Source organism: Oncorhynchus clarkii, chromosome 12 (assembly GCF_045791955.1).
Source record: "Oncorhynchus clarkii lewisi isolate Uvic-CL-2024 chromosome 12, UVic_Ocla_1.0, whole genome shotgun sequence".
In the NCBI taxonomy this organism is placed as follows: Eukaryota; Metazoa; Chordata; class Actinopteri; order Salmoniformes; family Salmonidae; genus Oncorhynchus; species Oncorhynchus clarkii.
The window spans coordinates 67685744-67710783 of NC_092158.1; the positions used below are offsets into that span (position 1 = coordinate 67685744).

Here is a 25040-nt window from a genome sequence, read left to right on the forward strand (position 1 = left end):
TATAACTGGTTGAACTTCAGCTCATCTCAGTCTTCAATGACTAGTCTTAAACAGCAACTGGTTGGACTGGGTTCCACGCTTCGATTCAATTCATTAGACGTCAACTCATAAGGGAACACGTTGTACACCCATAGGCATTTTACATTCCCTGCATTGGGCAATAGTTAAGAGATCCTTCCAGTTAAACAACTGCTTACAATAGCCACAATATGTTGCAGTGTCAAAGAAAACCAAAATTGTTTGAAGTTCCGTATTTATTTGAAAATAGACTAGAAAACAATTCATTTTGGATGATCCCCCCCCCCCCCCCCCCCCCGCTATAGCCCTCCCAATTGTTTTTACACTGAAATGTAACAATGGTTCTCTTTTCCGTAAAACCCACTGTTGAAACATACATAAAAAAAATACTTCATAGTATCAACCTAAATCAAGGTTGAAAGGATCACCCTAAAAAGCATTAAACATCTATAAACTCACTCTAGATAAATACAAAAAACTAAGGAAAGCAGTGAAAGTGTTATATAGATCACTGTTCTTTAAAACGGGTGAGGAAGGAGACAGACGTGAGGCATTCAGTGACTCAAACCAATGTGTTATTTAAAAACAAGTCCAAAAGATGTAAAGTACTGTACAACTAAATATACAAAAACACAGTAAGACCCATCGAGAGTGCAAGAGGTAGCCCTTCTTACCCCATAAAACCCCATTAAATCCACAGCAGTCTTAAAAACAATCCCCTACCCGGTTAGTTCCTCTTTAGAGTGAGAGTTTGATATCACAAATTGATTTAAATAAATCTGCATATAGACCTAAAAAGTCAATAAGTAAAAGTGTTTAAATATAGACATATTACATTGACAAAAAGCATCATGCATCTCTATAACATGCAAGGTAACATTATTCAAAACTCTCTGTTGGATCTCCGACCACCAATGGGTAAACTTGACAGTTAAATGCATGAACCAATTTCAATCTGGTGATTTTCAAGGCAGTTTATATTTGCGGACACCAGAGCGTTCACTGAGGTGTGGAAGATCGGCATCAATGTGGGAACATCAGACTTGAAGGAAAAGATCCATAGTAGTCCTCATCTACTCCATGTTGACATTTCCTCTCTCCAATGGCAGACAGTCACCCTGGAATGATTCATCCATGCAGTCAAAACTCCCTTCACCTCTCCCGTCAGTGGAACGTTAGTATCTGCGTTCAGTAGTCTCATTGGGAAGTCAGTCTATGATGAAGCCAAAATGACAGGAGGCTCTGCCAGGTCTACTCAACACCACAGATCCAAGTTCTTGGTGTTGGCAAAGCCTGGCTGATTGCGGATCTTCCAGTAGGTTCCGTTGCTCAGCCAGATATCATTCCCGGCCGCATCCAGTTCTTTCCTGAAGGAGGGAAGAGTATATTTACTTTCTAGTGTGAGGTAACCTTATAAAAAAAAGGGGCATCAACAGATACTGTGCATGAACACAATATAATGTCAGTGGTCACCAACACAAGTCATGGAAAAGCTACAGGTGCAGGCTTTTATTCTAACCCTGCCCTAACACACCCGATTCAGCTAATCACAAAGACCCTGGATAAGCAGAGATGATGACCACTGCCTTGCTATTTCTACAATAAAATGCTCTTTGATTGCGTAAGGGACGGTTGGTGAGACTCACCTGAAGAAACGAGGCACGTGCTCCTCTCCCTTCTTGGCCAGCTCCTTTCGTCGGTCCCGCTGTTTCTGCTCTACTTCCTCCTTCTTACTGTCAGCCCCAGCTACATCTCCCTCCTCCAGGATCCTATGGGGAAAGAACAGTGGAGAGATACGACATTCAGCTGCACTCTGCATGACCGGATCAAAAAAGCATTAACAGGGTCAATTGCGTGTACAGTACCATCGCACGCAGCCACATCGGCTGTGGCATCACATCAATGCACAACACAGCTCCCTGACATTTGAGGAAGTAGATGTCACTGAACGATATCACCTACATGACCTACTGTACAGGACCCAGAGTTTCTCCTGGTTAGATACTGTTCAAGAAGTATTCCTAGCCTTACTTCCAATGCATTTTACAAATCTAAATGAAGTGCACACAGCTGAACATCCTCTACGTACGCATTACTGAGCAGGTTGGACGGTGGTCTCACCTCTGGTCTGGCCTGTAGCGGGTGTCTGAGGGAGGTAGGACCTTCTTGAGTTCAGGGGTCAGCTCATTGAGCTCCCTGGCGTAGCGACTGAAGCCGTAGTACTGGAAGTGGTCATCAGGCTGAGGGTCTGGGGATGGGAGAAACAGGGTACTGTGTGAGGCGATACATAGTGCTGGTACTATAGAGTGGATGACGGACTCACGGATTGAGGAAAACATCCATAAGATAGAATTCACTGAAATAGTGTGGATTAGGGAAAATATAATAGGCACAATGGTGTGGATTAATTACACCATTTTATAGGATAAACTATAATATCAAGATCGGATTAGAGATTAGGATTATCGTACATAGCAAATAATAGATCGTTCAGATAATAGCAGTACTCACTGGGCTTCCAGATGCACTTTGGGTTAGGCAGGGTGTCGCAGAAGATGCCCTCATGCCACAGCCCACCGAACCGGTGGACCACCTCTCCCGCTTGGTTCAGAACCTGGCCCTGCACCTCGTTCTTACTGGTCTCTGAGGTCCAGTAGCGGGACTGAGGGAGAGACGCAGGGAGAGAGAGAGGGGGCCGTGTCAATGGAGACTTGTCTAGACCCCATTCAGGCTGTTAACCTTTTATTGTATTCATTATGGGTCCCATTGTGGGGTTATCCTTCAATTGAGCTTTATGTTCTGTGGGCACCGGGTCTCACCTTGACGAAGGAGATCTTGCAGGTGCACAGGTCACTCTTGGTGTTTCTGATGGTCACCTCGCCGTAGTGCTCCAGCCACCTCTGCTGACTCAGGACGTTGTGGACGCAGGTCACCACCTTGTTCCACTCGTAGTGATCCCCATATCTAGAGGGCAGAGGGAGACATGGGTTTAATGCAACTGGATGAAGACGTGCACTCTTCAAATTCATGGACACCTGGGCCGGTTTCAATACTATGAACATTTCATTGAATAAACACAGTAAATGATACTTTCAGGCTTGTTACAGCTCATTTGGCAAGCTAACGCCTTTTCAAATCTTCAATCAGCTCAATCAAAACACTGTCCCCGAACTTCAACTTTGAACAACGGATCAAGACATTCAAAACGACGATGTGAAAGTAGGGTTACGTTACCTCTTTTTTTTGGGGTCAAATAATCATGATTTTGCATAAATTTGCATAAACACTCACTTTGGCAACTTGACATTCACTGGACCAGAGGAGATGATCTCCAAAGACTTTCCCCAGAACTTGTTCTTCCATTGCTGGTCTTGCCAGAAGGTGAAGTTCTCAGACTCTGCGTGCACGGCGGAGCAGGGCGGGTGATGGCTGACCTGGGAACAGAAAGGAAAAACCTTAAATAACTGAATCTTCAGTGGAAGACACCCTGGATCAGTTAAGGGTTACTTGCCGTGCAGATGGAATCTAGGATGATTCTGGGTCAGGATTATTCAAGTCGTACCTGCTCAGCGACGTAGCGGAAGCCGCGCTCCTTGCGGTGGCTCTCGTAAGTCTCTCCCAGGACGGGGTTGAAGGGCTTGTAGCGGTTCCGCCAGGTAGCCCAGGCGTAGCCAGAGATGGAGAAAACGCCAATGTACAGCTTCATGAAAAATAAGGTATGGGAAAATGGATGAGTGAGATCGCACCCATCAAATGGCACCTGAAGAAAACTGCTACCACAAAATACTATAGTATTTTACATGCTAAATCTGCAATTCAAGTTGACCCCATTCATTGTTTGTGGATTTCACAGTTTCTCTTGCAATGGCTCTAATGCACAGACTCTACCCACACACATACTACACTGACACTCCAACAACACACACACGCTGCTGCTATTATGTTTATTATTGATCCTGATTGCCTAGTCACTTTTACCCCTACCTACATGTACATACTGTATTACCTCAACTACCTGGCACCCCTGCACATTGACTTGGTACTGGTACTCCTTGTATATAACCTTGTTATTGTGTTATCATTTTTTTATTACTCTGCATTGTTGGGAATGGGCTCGGTAAAGTCTAAACCGGTTGTATTCGGCACGTGACCAATAGCATTTGATTTGAGAAAGCATAGACCTTTTTTTCAGATTTCAACTAAGCAAATCTACAGGCGCATCAATTCACTTGAATCAGCACCAACGCTGGTATGGCAGCACAAACCTATACTTGAGCTGCTTCGTTTCAATGTCAGGCACACGTCGGGCCGCCTTACCATCCTTTCGAAGGGGTCCTCTGTGCGGTTGGCGATGTCCAGAAGCTCAGAGTACTCCAGCTCTTCGCTCACCCTCTGCAGCAGGTTCAGAGGTTCATTCAGGCCACAGGGCATGGACACACGTGACAGGTCCTTGCCAATGTTGTTGTACAGAATGGTCATGATGCCAATGTGGCTGTTGTCGACACAGTTGGCGGGCAGGACGGTGCGGCGGCCTGTGTTGGTGGGCACGGTGCTGACCATGTCCGGGGCTCTGGACACGCTGGTGCGGTAGTTCAGGGTGGAAGAGGCTGCCAGGGGGAGAGGGCATACAAAGGTTAGATGGAATTCTATACATTTCCTATTGAATCTCACGTTTTTTTACAATTACGCCCAGCACTTAAGGCTTGAACATTTAAAAAAATAGACATGATTCAGCCCTTAAAGGGAGAGTTCAAGATTTTCTCCAGGGTCAGATAAACTTGTGGATACCCTTTTATGTCTGTGTTCAGTTTGAAGGAAGTTGCCAAATAGCGTTAGCACAATGCATGGAAGTCTATGGGAATAGCTAGCATGCTAGCTGTTCATGTTGACTTCGTCATTACACTAACAATAGTTAGCATTGGCTGGCAAAACTACAGGTAACTGGCAGCCCTTGTGGTGTGGGGTGCATTTCCCTGGCATGGTTTGGGGCCACTCAACCCCTTAGAGGGCAAGGTAACAGCCTGTTAATACACAGCCATTCTTAGTGATCACCTTCAACCTACGGTGAAGCATTTATATCCGGAGGGAAGTGGCCTCTTCCAGAATGGCAATAATGCCCCCATCCACAAGGCACGAGTGGTCACTGAATGGTTCGATGAGCATTAAAAACTATCCGTCTCAGTCACCAGATCTCAACCCAATTGAACAGCCTAGCTAACGTTAGCCGCCTAGCTAGAATTCGTAACATCCGTTTTGCAAATTCGTAACATATAATACAAATTGTAATTTGTAACATAAGAAATGGCCGATGGATTCCACAAATGAATACATACCATACGAAACATATGGAGTGTCTTGGATTTACATGACAGAATAATACGAAATGCTCTGAGACCAGGTTGAATTGAACACTTATGGTTGATTCTGGAGCGGCACTTAACAGCATTTTCTACCACAATCGACAAAACACCAAATTAAATGATGGAATTTCTTGTGGAAGAATGGTTTCGCAACCCTCCAAGAGAGTTCCAAGGCTCATTGAAGTAGTTCTGCCAGGCTCGTGGTGGCCCAGCGCCTTATTTAGAGCCATGTTGGCGTATCCTTTATTCTGCCGGCTCGTGGTGGCCCAGAGCCTTATTTAGAGCCATGTTGGCGTATCCTTTATTCTGCCGGCTCGTGGTGGCCCAGTGCCTTATTTAGAGCCATGTTGGCGTATCCTTTATTCTGCCGGCTCGTGGTGGCCCAGCGCCTTATTTAGAGCCATGTTGGCGTATCCTTTATTCTGCCGGCTCGTGGTGGCCCAGAGCCTTACTTAGAGCCATGTTGGCATATCCTTTATTCTGCCGGCTCGTGGTGGCCCAGAGCCTTATTTAGAGTCATGTTGGCGTATCCTTTATTTTGGCAGTTCATTTCATACTGGACGCAGAGACAAAAATGGTATCCACAAGATCTTAAGTAGATAAACAATAGACATTCTGTATGATTGAATGTATGCCAGAGTGCCAATGTCTCTTGTTTTAACTTGCACAGCAACCATTAGAGGACCACAATGGAAACAAATCTTTAGACTTGTGCATATAATCCTCAGCAATTCTTGGTACATTTATTTGTTGCCTTGTTTCTTTTTGCATTTTAAAATTGTCAAAATCAAGGCTTCTTTGCCAAAACGCTGAACCATCCCTTTAAAATGTCTGAAGTCCCAAAGCTGTCAAGGAAACGAGGATGGTGAAACAGGAAGAAAAATTAAGTAATGACAGTCACTCGATTTCTCCATCTCCCAAATTAGAGTTTGATGTTGGATTGAGGTGGAGGGTATGATGTTTAAAGAATGAAATATCTATACAGATTAGACAATGCGTTTGTTAAATTGTCACCAATCCCACATAACCAAAGAGACACCTCAGGAGGACAAAGAGGGAGAAGAAAGAGAGAGATGATAAAATCATGGTAATAAAATGAGTAGACTACTATAGGGCGTTTTCAGGGTCCAATCAGTATGCTTGCATGTACAACATTGAAAATGTACTGTCTTCAAATAAATTATGTGCATCAATGAATTAAACGATCCATATGGGACTTCCAATATGGCCGCAATTCACCACCACTCCACCGATACTTCAGTTTGACCAGTCCCAAAATACCTTTTGTTTGCGGTTGGTCCGGTGATACTGCCTCTGCAGGCAAAGTGGAAGCTATGTTCAGAAAACGTAATAAAAATACATTTGTACACAGATTACATATATACACACCCAATGTTGGTGTCAGCCGAGTTCATGAGTATAACTACCTAGATAGAGCTGGGCGATATAGACACAAATCCATATCACATTAAAATGACTAAATGATCACGGTAAATTGAAAAAGACAAGTTTACAATAATGTGCACCAGTTAATTTTTATATTACCCTTAAAACTACTCATTTGAAGGTTGTGGTCATTAATTGTCTTGTTAACAGCCCACATTCAACAGACATCTCATTTCAAACTACACATTCCTCTAGTAAAGGCTACTTCTTGTTAAAAAGCGATATCAGTAAAACGTCCTCGATAAATGGTTGGTTCGGTCGGTAGTGATCATTTTCGGTTTATCATCCCAGCTGTACTAGATACTGCATGTTTTTACTTATTTTTCAAAGACAAAAACTCAAACGGACCACGTAGACCGAACTGTATTCAAGGTATAATGGGACTGCTCAAACACAATATTATAGAACACATCCTTAGAGTGGCCGTTCTAGTCATTCTACTTCTAGGACCACAGCTGAACAGTGATGTCCAAAGAGTGGCGGCTCACCATGGACCTCGTCTGGCTCAGAGTTACTGGTGGTGGTGATGTCACTCAGCCCGGACTCATCAGACTCCTCTTCTCCGTTTTCAGAGGAGTTCTCACAGACGATGACATCTCTGGCGTCATAGTACTCGGCCATGGAGTCGGCCAGCGAGGGGGTGCGCTGCACCGAGCAACCCTTAGAGGGCGTCTTCTCAGCATTCTGGAGTGAGGGGGGGGTGACCGAAGTAGGAAGAATAAGACTATAGTTAACAGGAAGCATACAAAATCAATGCTTTCAGATGGATAAAAGTGATGTCAATAATGTCTTACAAAAGAAAGTTAACGAAGAAAATCCTGCTCACTTGATAGAGAACCCAATGCATACAGGCACAAACACAGATACAGAGACAGGCAGACAGTACACAGCCAGACACGCATTCAGAAACAAGTGGCAACCTGCCTCTTGCTGAGTGGGGGTTGGCGGCTGAATACACACCTGGTCCTGACGCACAGTGCTGTAGGACTCCTTGGAGCCCCCCGTGGATCCAGAGGAAAGGGACAGGGAATGAACTTTGGTTTGGCAAGACTGCACCTCCAGCTGGATACACACAAACAGTGACTTATTAGTATACTGTAGAGAATTGTATGAAAACCAAGCACAATATTAAGCTCATTTCCCCATTATCAAACTTGGCCCACATGCAGGTAAGTTGGACAAAAATGTACAGTATGCACATTTGGTGGAGGATTTCCCTCAGAACTCTTTCAGCTTAGTCAGATCCATCCAGGACAAAACAATAGATGCAGCGTTCAACCAAAATAAACTATCCTAGTTCCATTTTCATAGTAATTAGTGAAGTTCAGAAACATCTAGTAACTCAGATCAAATAGATACGTTCGGGGGAGGTTTTAAGTTGTTTCACCAAGATAAATCTAATGTTTGAACAAGTGTCTTTACATTTGAAAAAGGCTTTCGTTTCATCCAGGCAGGCTCAAAACAGGAGAGCAGGGGAGGAATGGTTCTGCCCCTGATGGGTAGTACCGAGATGTCCCAGCCCCAAACAGCCCAAACCAGTTCTGGCTGGCTTCTCACACGCTTGAACAGCAGCACACTGAGACGGGACTATATTTTGTAAGGAGAGAGCAAAAGAAAGCGAGAGAATAGGTGTGGCCCATCGAAACGTCTGCTGTGTGTGTTTTAAAAACAGACACCACAGTGTTATTGACTAAATGTGAATAAAGCCTTTCTATTGGTCGCTAGATCTCTTCCTGTTCTTCTTGTTACTTCCGAAAAAACAAAACAAAGAAACGTAGGTCTCGCCTTTGGAGCCATAAACAATGGTTTATGTTCTTAGTGTGTAGCAGGAGGTTCCGTCTCAGCGAGTGTACTGTATATGTGAGTGTGTGTCCGGGGCAGGCCTTTTACCTCAGACAGTGTGCTACACAGGGTGGCCAGTTGATTGGAGGTGGAGGAGCGTAGGTCTGGACCGGTCCAAGCCTGTCGGACCCGCTCACGTTCCAGGGCGAGCACTTCGTGGATGGACTTGAGAGATGCATGAACTAAGAAGATTACGGCAGACAAATGTCATTTCCATTTGATTTCCCGTGTTCATCCACACCAACATAAATCCCTGAGTAACTAAAGTAAGTCAATTACTACCAGATTGCAGTGGTCTACATAGGTCCTCTTTTTTTAATGTTGCAGAACCAGCCTCACTATAACCAGCTCTACACATGACTTTCCTATGAGGAACTTTATGAACACCCCATCGAATGAGCCCCAAAACCCTGTAACACCCCTCTCTTACCCCTTTGGGACAAAGCACAGATGTCCTGCTGGATCTTCTTGGCTTCGGGGGAGGTGATGAGGGGGTTGGAGAGCTGGGAGTACACGTAGTCCGGGATGGACGACACCGAGGCGGCCCCCACACTCAGGTGGTTGGACGATGTGCTCAGGTGGCTGGAGGTAAACTGAGGGAGGAGAGGGGGAAGGAGGGAGGAAAGTTGGGCAGGGGGGGGGGGGGGGGGTGATGTGTGTAGAGAGCCATTTTGTGTGTGTTACTTTCGAGCTTTACATTGATATCGGGACCTTGACAAACGCAACAGTGAGTGATAACCATGAAAACAAAACTGATGGCTAGAATTATGCTCAACAAGTACATTATTCTCCTGGCTTTATCTAGCTCCATCTTTTTTAAATGTTTTATCTTGCCTGTTGCTAGCTCGCTAGGTCAGATGACATCTGCCATGTTGTAGAAGACCATCTAATTACATGTTTGTTAGCTTGCATGAGCTGCCTCTGAAGTTGGAAGTCGTCATTCACTTAAATGTAAACAAGCCCCTTTGGATGCCTAACTGTAAACAAGCCCCTTTGGATGCCTAACTGTAAACAAGCCCCTTTGGATGCCTAACTGTAAACAAGCCCATTTGGATGCCTAACTGTAAACAAGCCCCTTTGGATGCCTAACTGTAAACAAGCCCCTTTGGATGCCTAACTGTAAACAAGCCCCTTTGGATGCCTAACTGTAAACAAGCCCCTTTGGATGCCTAACTGTAAACAAGCCCCTTTGGATGCCTAACTGTAAACAAGCCCCTTCGGATGCCTAACTGTAAACAAGCCCCTTCGGATGCCTAACTGTAAACAAGCCCCTTCGGATGCCTAACTGCGCGTTTCATGACGCGGCCAGGAACTTAGTTTATATATTGTATGTTAGTAGCCTTACTTCTTTTGTAGAATCTCTACAATTTCTATTGCTGAGTTTAACTTTCCTCATCTTTAGAAAAACCCATCTGGTCAGCTATAAATATACTAGGGTGCAACCATCAGATGATTGTTAATGCAATGTGTCAATGTGTTTGTACCGGTCCCTAAACCATACATGAAAATGGAGAGGGGACATGCGGGAACAGTGGGTGAAAGTAGAAGAGGATGACTGAGACAGCCATGACACAGAAATGTCCAGAAAACGTTCTTATCCAATGACGAATGTCTTGAATACTTATGATACACTGTACAACTCCTTAGAGGTCACATTTTCCTGTTACAAAGTGGGATTAAAAAGGATGCAATTGTGCTCTCTTTTTTGTCAACAATCAACACAAACATTAAACACTAATAAACCTTGATGAGAGAAGTATTCACCCCCTTGAGTCATTACATGTTAGAAATACTTTTTTGGCAGAAATGACAGCTGTGAGTCTTCTTGGGTTAGAGCGTTGCACACCTGTATTATGCAATATTTGCCCATTATTCTTTTCAAAATTCAAGCTCTGTCAAGGTGTTGGGGATCATGGCTAGACAGCGATTTAAGTCTTGCCATAGATTTTCAAGCAGATTTAAGTCAACTAACTTGGCCACTCAGGAGCATTTACCATCTTCTTGGTGAGCAACTCCAGTGTAGATTTGGCCAAGGAAGGGGATTCCTCTCCCAGTGTCTGGAATAAAGCAGACTGAAGCATGTTTTCCTTCAAGCTATTGCCTGCGTTTATCTCCATCCAGTTTCATTTTGTCCTGAATCTCCCCAGTCTTTGTCAATGCCCATAACATGATGCAGCCACCACCAGGCTCGAAAATAAGAAGGCAGTTACTCAGTGATGTGTTGGATTTGATCCAAACATACAGCTTTGCATTTAAGCGAAAAAGTAGTCATTTTTCAGGTTTTTTTGTGGGTTTTTTTTCCCACACTAGGATTACTTTAGTGTTTTGGAATATTTTTTATTCTGTATACCTATTTGTATTCATCTTTTCACTCTGTCATTTAGGCCATCATTGTAGAGTCACTACAATGTTGATTCATCCTCAGTTCGCCCATCACAGCCATAGAACTCCATAGTCGTTTTAAAATCACCTATGGCCTCATGGTAACATCCCTGAGTAGTTTCCTTGCTGTCCTGCAGCTCAGTTCAGAAGGACGATTGTATCTTTGATGTGTCTAGGTGGTATAACGCATCATCCACAGCACAATTATTAACTTTACCACACAGAGTTATTCAATGTCCGATTTGATATCGTTACCCATCTACCAATCACTGCCATTCTTTATGAGGCGTTTGAAAAAGCTCCCTGGTCTTTGTAGTTGAATCTGTGCTTGAAATTCAATACTTGACTGAGGGACCTTAGAGGTTCAAATCAAATCAAATCAAATTTTATTTGTCACATACACATGGTTAGCAGATGTTAATGCGAGTGTAGCGAAATGCTTGTGCTTCTAGTTCCGACAATGCAGTAATAACAAGTAATCTAACTAACAATTCCAAAACTACTGTCTTGTACACAGTGTAAGGGGATAAAGAATATGTACATAAGGATATATGAATGAGTGATGGTACAGAGCAGCATAGGCAAGATACAGTAGATGGTATCGGGTACAGTATGTACAAATGAGATGAGTATGTAAACAAAGTGGCATAGTATAGTATAAAGTGGCTAGTGATACATGTATTACATAAGGATACCGTCGATGATATAGAGTACAGTATATACGTATGCGTATGAGATGAATAATGTAGGGTAAGTAACATTTATATAAGGTAGCATTGTTTAAAGTGGCTAGTGATATATTTACATCATTTCCCATCAATTCCCATTATTAAAGTGGCTGGAGTTGAGTCAGTGTCAGTGTGTTGGCAGCAGCCACTCAGTGTTAGTGGTGGCTGTTTAACAGTCTGATGGCCTTGAGATAGAAGCTGTTTTTCAGTCTCTCGGTCCCAGCTTTGATGCACCTGTACTGACCTCGCCTTCTGGATGATAGCGGGGTGAACAGGCAGTGGCTCGGGTGGTTGATGTCCTTGATGATCTTTATGGCCTTCCTGTGACATCGGGTGGTGTAGGTGTCCTGGAGGGCAGGTAGTTTGCCCCCGGTGATGCGTTGTGCAGACCTCACTACCCTCTGGAGAGCCTTACGGTTGAGGGCGGTGCAGTTGCCATACCAGGCGGTGATACAGCCCGCCAGGATGCTCTCGATTGTGCATCTGTAGAAGTTTGTGAGTGCTTTTGGTGACAAGCCGAATTTCTTCAGCCTCCTGAGGTTGAAGAGGCGCTGCTGCGCCTTCTTCACGATGCTGTCTGTGTGAGTGGACCAATTCAGTTTGTCTGTGATGTGTATGCCGAGGAACTTAAAACTTGCTACCCTCTCCACTACTGTTCCATCGATGTGGATAGGGGGGTGTTCCCTCTGCTGTTTCCTGAAGTCCACAATCATCTCCTTAGTTTTGTTGACGTTGAGTGTGAGGTTGTTTTCCTGACACCACACTCCGAGGGCCCTCACCTCCTCCCTGTAGGCCGTCTCATCGTTGTTGGTAATCAAGCCTACCACTGTTGTGTCGTCCGCAAACTTGATGATTGAGTTGGAGGCGTGCGTGGCCACGCAGTCGTGGGTGAACAGGGAGTACAGGAGAGGGCTCAGAACGCAACCTTGTGGGGCCCCAGTGTTGAGGATCAGCGGGGAGGAGATGTTGTTGCCTACCCTCACCACTTGGGGGCGGCCCGTCAGGAAGTCCAGTACCCAGTTGCACAGGGCGGGGTCGAGACCCAGGGTCTCGAGCTTGATGACGAGCTTGGAGGGTACTATGGTGTTGAATGCCGAGCTGTAGTCGATGAACAGCATTCTCACATAGGTATTCCTCTTGTCCAGATGGGTTAGGGCAGTGTGCAGTGTGGTTGAGATTGCATCGTCTGTGGACCTATTTGGGCGGTAAGCAAATTGGAGTGGGTCTAGGGTGTCAGGTAGGGTGGAGGTGATATGGTCCTTGACTAGTCTCTCAAAGCACTCCATGATGACGGATGTGAGTGCTACGGGGCGGTAGTCATTTAGCTCAGTTACCTTAGCTTTCTTGGGAACAGGAACAATGGTGGCCCTCTTGAAGCATGTGGGAACAGCAGACTGGTATAGGGATTGATTGAATATGTCCGTAAACACACCGGCCAGCTGGTCTGCGCATGCTCTGAGGGCGCGGCTGGGGATGCCATCTGGGCCTGCAGCCTTGCGAGGGTTAACACGTTTAAATGTCTTACTCACCTCGGCTGCAGTGAAGGAGAGACCGCATGTTTTCGTTGCAGGCCGTGTCAGTGGCACTGTATTGTCCTCAAAGCGGGCAAAAAAGTTATTTAGTCTGCCTGGGAGCAAGACATCCTGGTCCGTGACTGGGCTGGGTTTCTTCCTGTAGTCCGTGATTGACTGTAGACCCTGCCACATGCCTCTTGTGTCTGAGCCGTTGAATTGAGATTCTACTTTGTCTCTGTACTGGCGCTTAGCTTGTTTGATAGCCTTGCGGAGGGAATAGCTGCACTGTTTGTATTCGGTCATGTTACCAGACACCTTGCCCTGATTAAAAGCAGTGGTTCGCACTTTCAGTTTCACACGAATGCTGCCATCAATCCACGGTTTCTGGTTAGGGAATGTTTTAATCGTTGCTATGGGAACGACATCTTCAACGCACGTTCTAATGAACTCGCACACCGAATCAGCGTATTCGTCAATGTTGTTATCTGACGCAATACGAAACATCTCCCAGTCCACGTGATGGAAGCAGTCTTGGAGTGTGGAGTCAGCTTGGTCGGACCAGCGTTGGACAGACCTCAGCGTGGGAGCCTCTTGTTTTAGTTTCTGTCTGTAGGCAGGGATCAACAAAATGGAGTCGTGGTCAGCTTTTCCGAAAGGGGGGCGGGGCAGGGCCTTATATGCGTCGCGGAAGTTAGAGTAACAATGGTCCAAGGTCTTTCCTCCCCTGGTTGCGCAATCGATATGCTGATAAAATTTGGGGAGTCTTGTTTTCAGATTAGCCTTGTTAAAATCCCCAGCTACAATGAATGCAGCCTCCGGATAAATTGTTTCCAGTTTGCAGAGAGTTAAATAAAGTTCGTTCAGAGCCATCGATGTGTCTGCTTGGGGGGGGATATATACGGCTGTGATTATAATCGAAGAGAATTCTCTTGGTAGATAATGCGGTCTACATTTGATTGTGAGGAATTCTAAATCAGGTGAACAGAAGGATTTGAGTTCCTGTATGTTTCTTTCATCGCACCATGTCACGTTAGTCATAAGGCATACGCCCCCGCCCCTCTTTTTACCAGAAAGATGTTTTTTCCTGTCTGCGCGATGCGTGGAGAAACCTGTTGGCTGCACCGCTTCGGATTGCGTCTCTCCAGTAAGCCACGTTTCCGTGAAGCAAAGAACGTTACAGTCTCTGATGTCCCTCTGGAATGCTACCCTTGCTCGGATTTCATCAACCTTGTTGTCAAGAGACTGGACATTGGCAAGAAGAATGCTAGGGAGTGGTGCGCGCTGTGCCCGTCTCCGGAGTCTGACCAGAAGACCGCCTCGTTTCCCTCTCTTTCGGAGTCGTTTTTTTGGGTCGCTGCATAGGATCCACTCCGTTGTCCTGTTTGTAAGGCAGAACACAGGATCCGCGTCGCGAAAAACATTCTTGGTCGTACTGATGGTGAGTTGATGCTGATCTTATATTCAGTAGTTCTTCTCGACTGTATGTAATGAAACCTAAGATGACCTGGGGTACTAATGTAAGAAATAACACGTAAAAAAACAAAAAACTGCATAGTTTCCTAGGAACGCGAAGCGAGGCGGCCATCTCTGTCGGCGCCGGAAGTAAGGTTTTATTATGTATGGGGGACAGAGGAAGGGTTAGTCATTAAAAAAAATAAAAAATAAATAAAAATCACCCCTATTTTTCACACAGAGTGAGTCCATGTAACTTATGTGATTTGTTAAGCTACATTTTTACTCCTGAACTAATTTTGGCTTGCCTAAACAAAGCATGTGAATATTTATGCAACTATATTTTAGTCATTACATTTTTGTCAATTTGGAAATTGTCTAATTGTATTTTTCACTGACAGAGTATTTTCTGTACATAAATTACTTAAAAAAAAAGTATTATATCCATTTCAGTCCCACTTTGTAACAACAAAATGTGGAAAAACATACTTATGATACCCACTATATAGGACATGAGAACTTACCATGCCGCGGGTTTCGACTCCAGACAGGGTGCGAGAGTGACCAAATATCTTGTTTGTCGTCTTCCTCTCCTTCTTGGCCTTGGGGGTATTAAGGGTCAGATTCTGAAAGACAGGTAGAACAGATACATGCTCAGACTAAAGAACAGCCAACCACTAAATGAATACTCCAATGTCACACTCACAGGTGTACCATTCTTTCCAACCATAGAGAACATCTCATATACAGCACGTGCGATTGTAGAGTAGTGGTTAGGGCGGTGACCTTACCTGCATGTTGATTCGTCGCTCTAGGTCACTGTTGGAGATTGGTTGCTGGTCACTCTCCAGCCAATTGAGCCTCTGGATGAGCTGGGCCAACTCAGTCAAGTCCAACTGAGAACGAGCTAGCTCTGTGGGGGTCAAGGGTCAGAGAAGATTATTGATAAAGCTTTGGAGTGAAAGCTTAGCTCTGAAAATAACTGGATATTCTTTTCATGCTGAATTGTAAAATGATAGCCTTGATTCCCTAGCCTCACCATGGAAGTACCTTACCTTGGGAGCAGGTATCGGACTGGTGGGTCTGCTGGAGCCACGCTGCCACCTTGCCGTTGACCCCTGGGGCTGCTGTGGGCGGAACCTCCATCTCAGCCTGGTAGACCGAGGCAGTGCTGTCATAGTGAGGGTACTGGAACCACATGATTTGGGGACAGAGGAGGGAAAGAGAAAGAAGAGTAGTCAAGTTTCAGTCAAAGCCAATTTGTATAAAGTCCTCTTGTTCTATTCAGAATATACCTTCACCTATTTCGGTGTGACCAGAGCGTATTTGGTTGTAGCACTGCAAGTAGGAGACCACATTGCATCACACCCCTGTTTCTCTGTTCACTCACCATGCCTGGCATGGCAGCTTGGTTCCTCTGGGCTAGACTGGCCATGGCTGGCAACAACGTGCTGTTGCCCATGGTGAGGGCATGGAGGACTCCGTGGTGGACGCCCAAGGCCTCATTCTTCTTGAAGACACGATGGGCACACAGCTTGGTCAGCCATATGTAGAACAAGTCACTGTTCTTGGCCTAACAGGAGAGTGAATTTGACATGAATAATTACGTTAATTGGGGACAACACATGCTACTTCTTCTGGATAAGAAACAGATGTGAAAAGGAAACCGTTGAGCGTGATAAAAAATACATCAGCACTGCAGTTCTTGACACAATCCGGTGTGCCTGGCACCCGTTCAAAGGCACTTAAATCTTTCGTCTTGCCCATTCACCATCAATGCCACACAATCCATGTCTCAAGGCTTTAAAAAAAAAAAAAAAGTGTTCTTCTACCCATCTCCTCCCCTTCATCTACACTGATTGAAGTGGATTTAACAATTGACATCAATAAAAGATTAGCGCTTTCACCTGGTCAGTCTAGGTCATGGAAAGAGCATGTTCTTAGTAACTTGGGATACTCAGTGTACCTTGACGTGGTATAAATAGTCTCCACCATCCAGATCGATGCGATTGGACTTCTTGTTGATGGACATGACAGCGAGGCTAACGTCCAGGGAGCCGTGGAGTTTTCCTCTTTGGATCTGACCAGTGGAACATTAGAATGGATGAACCCCCCCCCCCCCCCATTGTATTGTCCAACGTGTATAAACAAGCATTACATAGCCTGTAACATTTACAATACGGCACTGACCGATTTCAGAATGATTGCAATCGTGAGTTGAATTTGTGTTTTTGGAAATGTATTGTGAATACATACATCCTGCTGTGTCTTGGAGTACTTGAGGATCCCTTTTTCCAACAGGAAGTACCTCTGAAAGGAGAGCGACAGAACCACATCAGACAGGGGTCTATTCATAAGTGCACACCAGTAGCAATGAGAACAGATTTATTTTTTTGAGAGAGGTTTAGATTAGTTTGGGAAACCCTGGATTAGTCCCTTCCAGCCATTTACTTCCATTTGGCTACTAGTGAATCCACCCCAGGAAGTCAGGAGTGATGGTGAAACAGAACTAAAAAGCAAAACTGTGCTTCAAATTGGCTTTCAACTGTTCTTCAAATTGGCTTGCCAAGTATAGCCTTCACATTACCTTGTGCCAGCCATTCAAAGGGTACTTCCTCCTCTTCATCAGGAAGCCCTCACAGATACCAGGTATGCTCATGTCCAGCCCTGACCCGATCCCTGAAGCCATGTCCATGTGGTCTTCCAACACCTCCCAGTTCCTGGAGTTCTATGGGGGGGGGGGGGAATACAGTTTTCATTAGTTTGGCTCCCAAGTGGCACAGCGGTCTAAGGCACAGCATCTCAGTGCTACTAGAGGCGTCACTACAGACCCTGGTTCAATCCCGGGCTGTATCACAACCGGCCGTGATCATGAGTCCCATAGGGCAGCGCACAATTGGCCCAGCGTCGTCCGGGTTAGGGGAGGGTTTGGCCGGGGTAGGCCGTCATTGTAAAATAAGAATTTGTTCTTAACTGACTTGCCTAATTAAATAAAGGTTAAATAAAATAAAAATGTTGCATTGTCCATAAAGAACTTAATACTCACAAAGTGGGTTTCATCCATTCAGCCATCCATTCATAGAGATATTCATGATGGTTATATACATCATTGGTTGCATTATAGTGTAAAGAGGAGACCCGTCATATACAAAAGCCAGGCACACCCCACTCGCACTTTTAATAAAAAGAAACGGCTCAGAAACTACCTGCCGGGAGTTGCGTGATGACCCAGCGCTGTCGTTCCGTGAGTGTCCGGCCTTGAATCCTCCAGAAGGAGACTTGTCCAGATTGCTCATCACTGATTGGCTGCTGTTGAGTGAGGGTGGGCACACCCGAGGGTCCATCATTATGATTGGATGAACAATGTCGCTTAAAGTAAGCTCTGCTTTTCAACAAGGTTCTCTCTCAGAGGAAACACAAATCTGTTGACACAAAAGGAACAGTAATGTGAGGAGACAAAAAAAGGCATTTTAACTGGTTTCACATTTAGCAGCTTCATACACTTTTTAATGTCCCATTTTAAATGATGAGAAATCAGATAAATAGACTTGAGGATGTCTTTTCTTGAAATGCAAGTGTCAGGAACACACATCACGTGTGCTGCCCTGCTGCAGTGGGCCCTTGGATCATAAGTTCAGGAAAATGAGGAAGACAATTTACACATAATCCACCACAACCTCCTCAACCTTATGGTTGGCTTGGCCTTATGAAGACCGTGGTGGACAAAGCAGTACTAGACAAGGTCCAGGAGTACTGACCAAAGAATAAGACAATGCATTATTCAAAAATAATCAGATTCTACTAGCAATTTTTAAATTGGTCAGCTCTTTTTTTAATTTCAGTCAAAACAATATTTTCCTGAAAAAGTTTAAATTAGACCTAATCTACAGCATGAGATATTATCAAAAGTATCAAACAGATATAATTCCACAGTAAAAAGAAAATTGATCGATCTACTGGTACTCCAGCGTTATCCTATTCCATGGAAGAATGTCTTTAGTCCCTTGATAGCATCCAACACCACAGTAACACACCAATGTTGAGATGTAAACACATACAGTGCCTTCGGGAAGTATTAACACCCCTTGAGATTTTTTCCAAATTGTTAGACTTATTCTAAAATAGATTAAATAAAACCGTTTAAATCAGCAATCTACACACAATAACCCATAATGACAAAGCGAAAACAGGTTGACATTTTTACAAATGTATTAAAAACAGAAATACCTTATTTACATCACTATTCAGCCCCTTTGCTATGAGACACCAAATTGAGCTCCGGTGCATCATGTTTCCACAACTTAATTGGAGTCCACCTGTGGTAAATTCAATTGATTGGCCATGATTTGGAAAGGCACAAACCTGTCTATATAAAGGTCCCACAGTTGACAGTGCATGTCAGAGCAAAAACCAAGCTATGAGGTCCGAGACAGGATTGTATCGAGGCACAGATCTGGGGAAGGTACTGTGGCCAGACGGAAGCCACTCCTCAGTAAACGGCACATGACAGACCGCTTGGAGTTTTACAAAAAGCACCTAGACTCTCAGACCATGAGAAACAAGATTCTCTGGTCTGATGAAACCAAGATTGAACTCTTTGGCCTGAATGCCAAGCGTCACATCTGGAGGAAACCTGGCACTATCCCTTCGGTGAAGCATGGTGGCGGCAGCATTATGCCGTGGGGATGTTTTTCAGCGGCAGGGACAGGGAGACTAGTCAGGATAGAGGGAAAGATGAAAACTTGCTCCAGAGTGCTCAGGACCTCAGAATGGGGCGAATGGTTCATCTTCCAACAGTACAACGACCCTAAGCACACAGCCAAGACAACAACAAAAAAATTGCTGTGCAGCGACACTCCCCATCCAACCTGACAGAGCTGGAGAAGATCTGCAGAGAAGAATGGGAGAAACTCCCCAAGTACCAAGCTTGTAGCGTCATACCCAAGACGACTCAAGGCTGTAATCGCTGCCAAAGGAGCTTCAACAAAGTCCATGCCAACAACAAATTCTGAACCTATACATCCATGCATTAATAATTTTATATTACTTAAAGTGTGTGGAAGAGGTGATTTTTATTTTTTATCAACAATGACAATCCACCTGAGTCTGATAACCTGGATGGAAAATTACTGAGGATGATAGCAGATGATATTGCCACTCCTATTTCCATCTCTTCAATCTAAACATACAGGAAAGTGTGCCCCCTCAGGCCTGGAGTGAAGCAAGTCATTCGATCAAACAGCCGACCAATCGGCATGTTAACAACCTTTAGACAACTTTTGTAAAAAAAAAATAATTTTGACTAGATAAAACTTCCTCTCACTGTCAAATGAGTTTATTTTCAGCAAACATATGTTCAGACAAATATTTACACAACAAGATTAAACAACAGACACACTGAACAAGTTCCACAGACATGTGACTAACAGAAATTGAATAATGTGTCCCTGAACAAAGGTGGTGGTCAAAATCAAAAGTAACAGTCAGTATCTGGTGTGGCCACCAGCTGCATTAAGTACCACAGTGCAGCTCTTCCTCATGGACTGCGCCAGATTTGCCAGTTCTTGCTGTGCGATGTTACCCCACTCTCCACCAAGTTCCCATGAAAATAAAGGAGAGCTGCACACTCTAGGAGCTCAGATTCAAAAATGTAATACCCAACGTTTCGACAGCCAAGCTGTCTTCATCAGGGTATAATCACAAACACTGCGGGATGACTCATTTATAGTGTCAAAAGACGCTATGTAATCATGGCCAAGAGTGGCCTAATATCATTGGTTAATTCTCAAATATTAAAATCGCATACAAAAAACAAATGGATAGCATACGATCATAGATTCATTTTAGACTACACAAGCTTACAAACAATTACAATGGCAAAGTCACAATAATCACAAGAATGGCTTCAGATCAAAGTCTACGTTGAGACCGAAGGGAGCAAGGGTCTTTAAGTTAAAGATCCAGGCAGCCTCTTGTTTTAACAATAAATTCTAAAAGGTCACCCCCTCTACTAGGGAGGGTGACGTGTTCGATGACAATATAACGCAGAGGCGAAATCGAGTGGCCTGCCTCCAAAAAGTGGGCCTCAACTGGGTAAGTCAAGTTTTTGCACCTAATGGTGACCCCACTCTCCACCAAGGCACCTACAAGTTCCCATGAAAATAAAGGAGAGCCACACACTCTAGGAGCTCAGATGCAAAAATGTAAAAAATGTAATTTTAAAAAAGACGCTCTGAGATACGTACTTTTAATTCGCGCTTTGTTTTACCCACAATTTTTACCACAAGGACAAATAACTGCCTTAGTGGAGCACGTAATAACACCTTTGATTGGGATCGATTTCCCTGTTTGTGGGTGTTTGAAGGATCTACATTCATAAGTGCCATTGCATTGAGCACAGCCATTACACTTGTAATTTTCATCCAGTAGGGGTGCAAATAGACATTGCTCAGGAATATCTTGGGGTGGTAAATCAGGGTGTATCAATTGGTCTGAGATTTCTGCCCCACGAGAATATGACCAAGGGAAGGTCTGAAAACACATTACAGAGACTATCATCGGATTTTAGAATGTGACAATGTTTGTGAAAGATTCCCTTAATTTGTTCAGAGCGCTTTGAATAGTGGGTAGTTAGAACGCAAGAATGCGTGGTTTTGCAAGACAGACCTTAAAAAAGGTATTGTCTCGTTTTGTTTTAAATTTTCTCAATGGCAAGATTAATCTGATAATTTTTGTACCCACTTTTGAACCTACAAGTTCCCAGACATTTCTGGGGGGGAATGGCCCTTGCCCTCACCCTCCGATCCAACAGGTCCCAACGTGCTCAATGGGATTGAGATCCGGGCTCTTCGCTGGCCATGGCAGAACACTGACATTCCTGTCTTGCAGGAAATCACACACAGAACGAGAAGTATGGCTGGTGGCATTGTCATGCTGGAGGGTCATGTCAGGATGAGCCTGCAGGAAGGGTACCACATGAGGGAGGATGTCTTCCCTGTAACACACAGTGTTACGATTACCTACAATGACAACAAGCTCAGTCCGATGATGCTGTGACACACTGCACCAGACCATGACGGACTCTCCAACTTGATCCCACACCATAGTACAGGCCTCGGTGTAACACTCATTCCTTCGACGATAAACGCGAATCCGACCATCACCCCTGGTGAGACAAAACCGCAACTCGTCAGTGAAGAGCACTTTTTGCCAGTCCTGTCTGGTCCAGCGACGGTGGGTTTGTGCCCATAGATGTTGTTGCTGGTGATGTCTGTTGAGGACCTGCCTTACAACAGGCCTATCAGCCCTCATTCCAGCTTCTCTCAGCCTGTTGCGGACAGTCTGAGCTGTGATGGTGGGATTATGCATTCCTGGTGTAACTCGGGCAGCTGTTGTTGCCATCCTATACCTGTCCCGCAGGTGTGATGTTTGGATGTACCGATCCTGTGCAGGTGTTGTTACACGTGGTCTGCCACTGTGAGGACGATCAGCTGTCCGTCCTGTCTCCCGGTAGCGCTGTCTTAGGCGTCTCACAGTACGGACATTGCAATTTATTGCCCTGGCCACATCTGTAGTCCTCATGCCTCCTTGCAGCATGCCTAAGGCACGTTCATGCAGATGAGCAGGGACCCTGTGCGTCTTTCTTTTGGTGTTTTTCAGAGTCAGTAGAAATGCCTCTTTAGTGTCCTAAGTTTTCATTACTGTGACCTTAATTGCCTACCGTCTGTAAGCTGTTAGTGTCTTAACTTCTTTGGGACTGGGGGGCAGTATTGAGTAGCTTGGATGAATAAGGTGCCCAGAGTAAACTGCCTGCTACTCAGGCCCAAAAGCTAGAATATGCATATAATTAGTAGATTTTGATATAAAACACTGAAGTTTCTAAAACTGTTTGAATGATGTCTGTGAGTATAACAGAACTCATATGGCAGGCAAAAACCTGAGAGAAAAATCCAACCAGGAAGTGGGAAATCTGAGGTTTGTATTTTTTTAAGTGATTGCCTATCCAATATACAGTGTCTATGGGGTCATATTGCACATCCTAAGGCTTCCACTAGATGTCAACAGTCTTTAGAACCTTGTTTCAGGCTTTTACTACGAAAAGGGAGCGAATAAGAGCAGTTTGAACCAGGGGTCTGGCAGAATTTCATGAGCTAAGTCACGTACGCGGCCATGAGAGCGAGCTCCGTTCCGTTTCATTTCTAAAGACAAAAGAATTGTCCGGTTGGAATATTATTGAAGATTTATGATAAAAACATCATAAAGATTGATTATATACATCGTTTGACATGTTTCTACGAACCCTAATGGAACTGTTTGACTTTGAACTAAGTGCCTGCGCCCTGTGAATTTGGATTTGTGAACTAAACGCGCAAACAAAAAGGAGGTATTTGGACATAAATTGACTATCGAACAAAACAAACATTTATTGTAGAACTGGGATTCCTGGGAGTGCATTCCGATGAAGATCAAAGGTAAGTGAATATTTATAACGCTATTTGAGTTTTGTGACACCTCTCCTTGGTTGAAAAATGGCTGTAGGTTTTTCTGTGGCTAGGCGCTGACCTAACATAACTGCATGGTGTGCTTTTTACCGTAAAACTTTTGAAATCTGCCACAGCGGTTGCGTTAAGGAGAAGTTTATCGTTAATTGTGTGTTTACACTTGTATCTTTCATCAATGTTTATGATGAGTATTTCTGTAATTTGATGTGGCTCTCTGCACTTTCACCGGGTGTTTGTTTGAGACAATGCATTTTTGAACATTGTCCAAAAACCTAATTTGAAATTGTTGCACTTAAAGATGAACTTTATCGAACAAAACACATTTGTCTAACATGGAGTCCTGGGACTGCCATCCGGTGAAGATCAAAGGTTAGTGATTCATTTTAACGCTATTTCTATATTTTGTGACACAGCCATTTTCCAAAGAAGGAGAGGTATGTTTTTCTGTGGCTAGGCGCTGACCTAACATAACCGTAAAGCCTTTTTGAAATCAGACACTGTGGCTGGATTAACGAGAAGTTCATCTTTAAAATGGTGTATAATACTTGTATGTTTGAGGAATTTTAATTAGTAGATTTCTGGTTTGAATTTGGCGCCCTGCAATTTCACTGGCTGTTGGCGAAGTGGGACACTACCGTCCCAAATATCCCAGAGAAGTTAACAACCGTTCCACAGGTGCATGTTCATAGTTCTTTGAACAAGCATGAGAAAGTGTTTAAACCCTTTACAATGAAGATCTGTGAAGTTATTTGGATTTTTACGAATTATCTTTGAAAGACAGGGTCCTGAAAAAGGGACGTTTCTTTTTTTTGCTGAGTTTTACAGTAAACAAATTCACAGATTTTCATGGCGCTTATAGGGAAGGGCATTCAAGATGTACAGCACATACACAGATTACGGACGATTGTCTTAGAGACATTTATAAAAAGATTGTGGGAGCTGTTTTCTTAGTTCAGTTTTTGACATTATCATTAAAGAACACAATGGAAGCCTCTCCAACATAATCCAGGTAGAGTCAGGCATTCACCAGGGCAGCTGTCTAGGCTGTATTTTTTCAATCTTTACTAATGACCCGCGACTGGCTCTGAGTAAAGCCTGTGTGTCTATGCATCAGCTACCACAGCAAGTAAAATCACTGCAACACTTAAAGAGCTTTAGTCAGTTTCAGAATGGGTGGCAAGAAATAAGTCCTAAATATTTAAACTGAAAGCATTGTATTTGGGACTAATCATTCACTAAAACAAAATTACAATTGGTCCAGAACCGGGCAGCACAACTGGCCCTTAAATGTACACAAGAGCTAAAATTAGTGTCAATCTGTCCTGGCTCAAAGTTACATGTGTGAGAAGTATTGACATGTTGAATGCCACATGTCTGTTTAAACTACTAGCACACAGTTCAGACACCCATGCATACCACACAAGACATACCACCAGAGGTCTCTTCACAGTCCCCAAGTCCATAACAGACTATGGGAGGTGGCACATGACTACATGGAACTCTGTTCCACATCAAGTGAAAACTGATCAAAATACAACTGATTAAAGAGCCGGGACTGAAGAGGCACAGACACACACACACATGATAACATGCATACTATACCAGCATATCCCAAACTCCATCCTCGGGACCCCAAGGGGTGCATGTTTTGGTTTTTGCCCAAGTACTACACAGCTGATTCAAATGATCAAAGCTTGATAAGTTGATTATTTTAAAAATCAGCTGTGTCGTGCTAGGGCAAAAAAAACATGAACCCCTTGCAATGTGTTGTGAAATGTAATGTTTTGAATTGTGTAG

At 44.1% G+C, this 25040-nt stretch overlaps 1 protein-coding gene across 5 annotated transcripts in view; it reads right to left on the reverse strand.

Annotated features, from left to right (window-relative positions):
- Positions 1 to 301: 301 nt before the first annotated feature.
- Positions 302 to 25040, reverse strand: part of LOC139421089 (oxysterol-binding protein-related protein 7-like) — a 28838-nt gene continuing 4099 nt past the window's right edge. The window contains exons 2-22 of one of the 5 annotated variants that reach the window (XM_071171618.1): positions 17949 to 18164; positions 17330 to 17470; positions 16999 to 17052; positions 16709 to 16822; positions 16133 to 16315; positions 15798 to 15930; positions 15534 to 15655; positions 15267 to 15368; positions 9097 to 9259; positions 8715 to 8848; positions 7785 to 7886; positions 7313 to 7496; positions 6660 to 6710; positions 4336 to 4625; positions 3581 to 3718; positions 3310 to 3452; positions 2838 to 2982; positions 2530 to 2680; positions 2140 to 2266; positions 1665 to 1787; positions 302 to 1385 (exon numbers count right to left, since the gene is read on the reverse strand). In XM_071171618.1, the coding sequence (XP_071027719.1) occupies positions 1274 to 1385; positions 1665 to 1787; positions 2140 to 2266; positions 2530 to 2680; positions 2838 to 2982; positions 3310 to 3452; positions 3581 to 3718; positions 4336 to 4625; positions 6660 to 6710; positions 7313 to 7496; positions 7785 to 7886; positions 8715 to 8848; positions 9097 to 9259; positions 15267 to 15368; positions 15534 to 15655; positions 15798 to 15930; positions 16133 to 16315; positions 16709 to 16822; positions 16999 to 17052; positions 17330 to 17470; positions 17949 to 18089 (2853 nt within the window). In that variant the 5' untranslated portion in view covers positions 18090 to 18164 and the 3' untranslated portion in view covers positions 302 to 1273. Of the gene's footprint in view, positions 1386 to 1664; positions 1788 to 2139; positions 2267 to 2529; positions 2681 to 2837; positions 2983 to 3309; positions 3453 to 3580; positions 3719 to 4335; positions 4626 to 6659; positions 6711 to 7312; positions 7509 to 7784; positions 7887 to 8714; positions 8849 to 9096; positions 9260 to 15266; positions 15369 to 15533; positions 15656 to 15797; positions 15931 to 16132; positions 16316 to 16708; positions 16823 to 16998; positions 17053 to 17329; positions 17471 to 17948; positions 18165 to 25040 lie in introns of all 5 variants that reach the window. The other 4 variants (XM_071171619.1, XM_071171617.1, XM_071171621.1 and 1 more) reach the window with 4 other exon arrangements.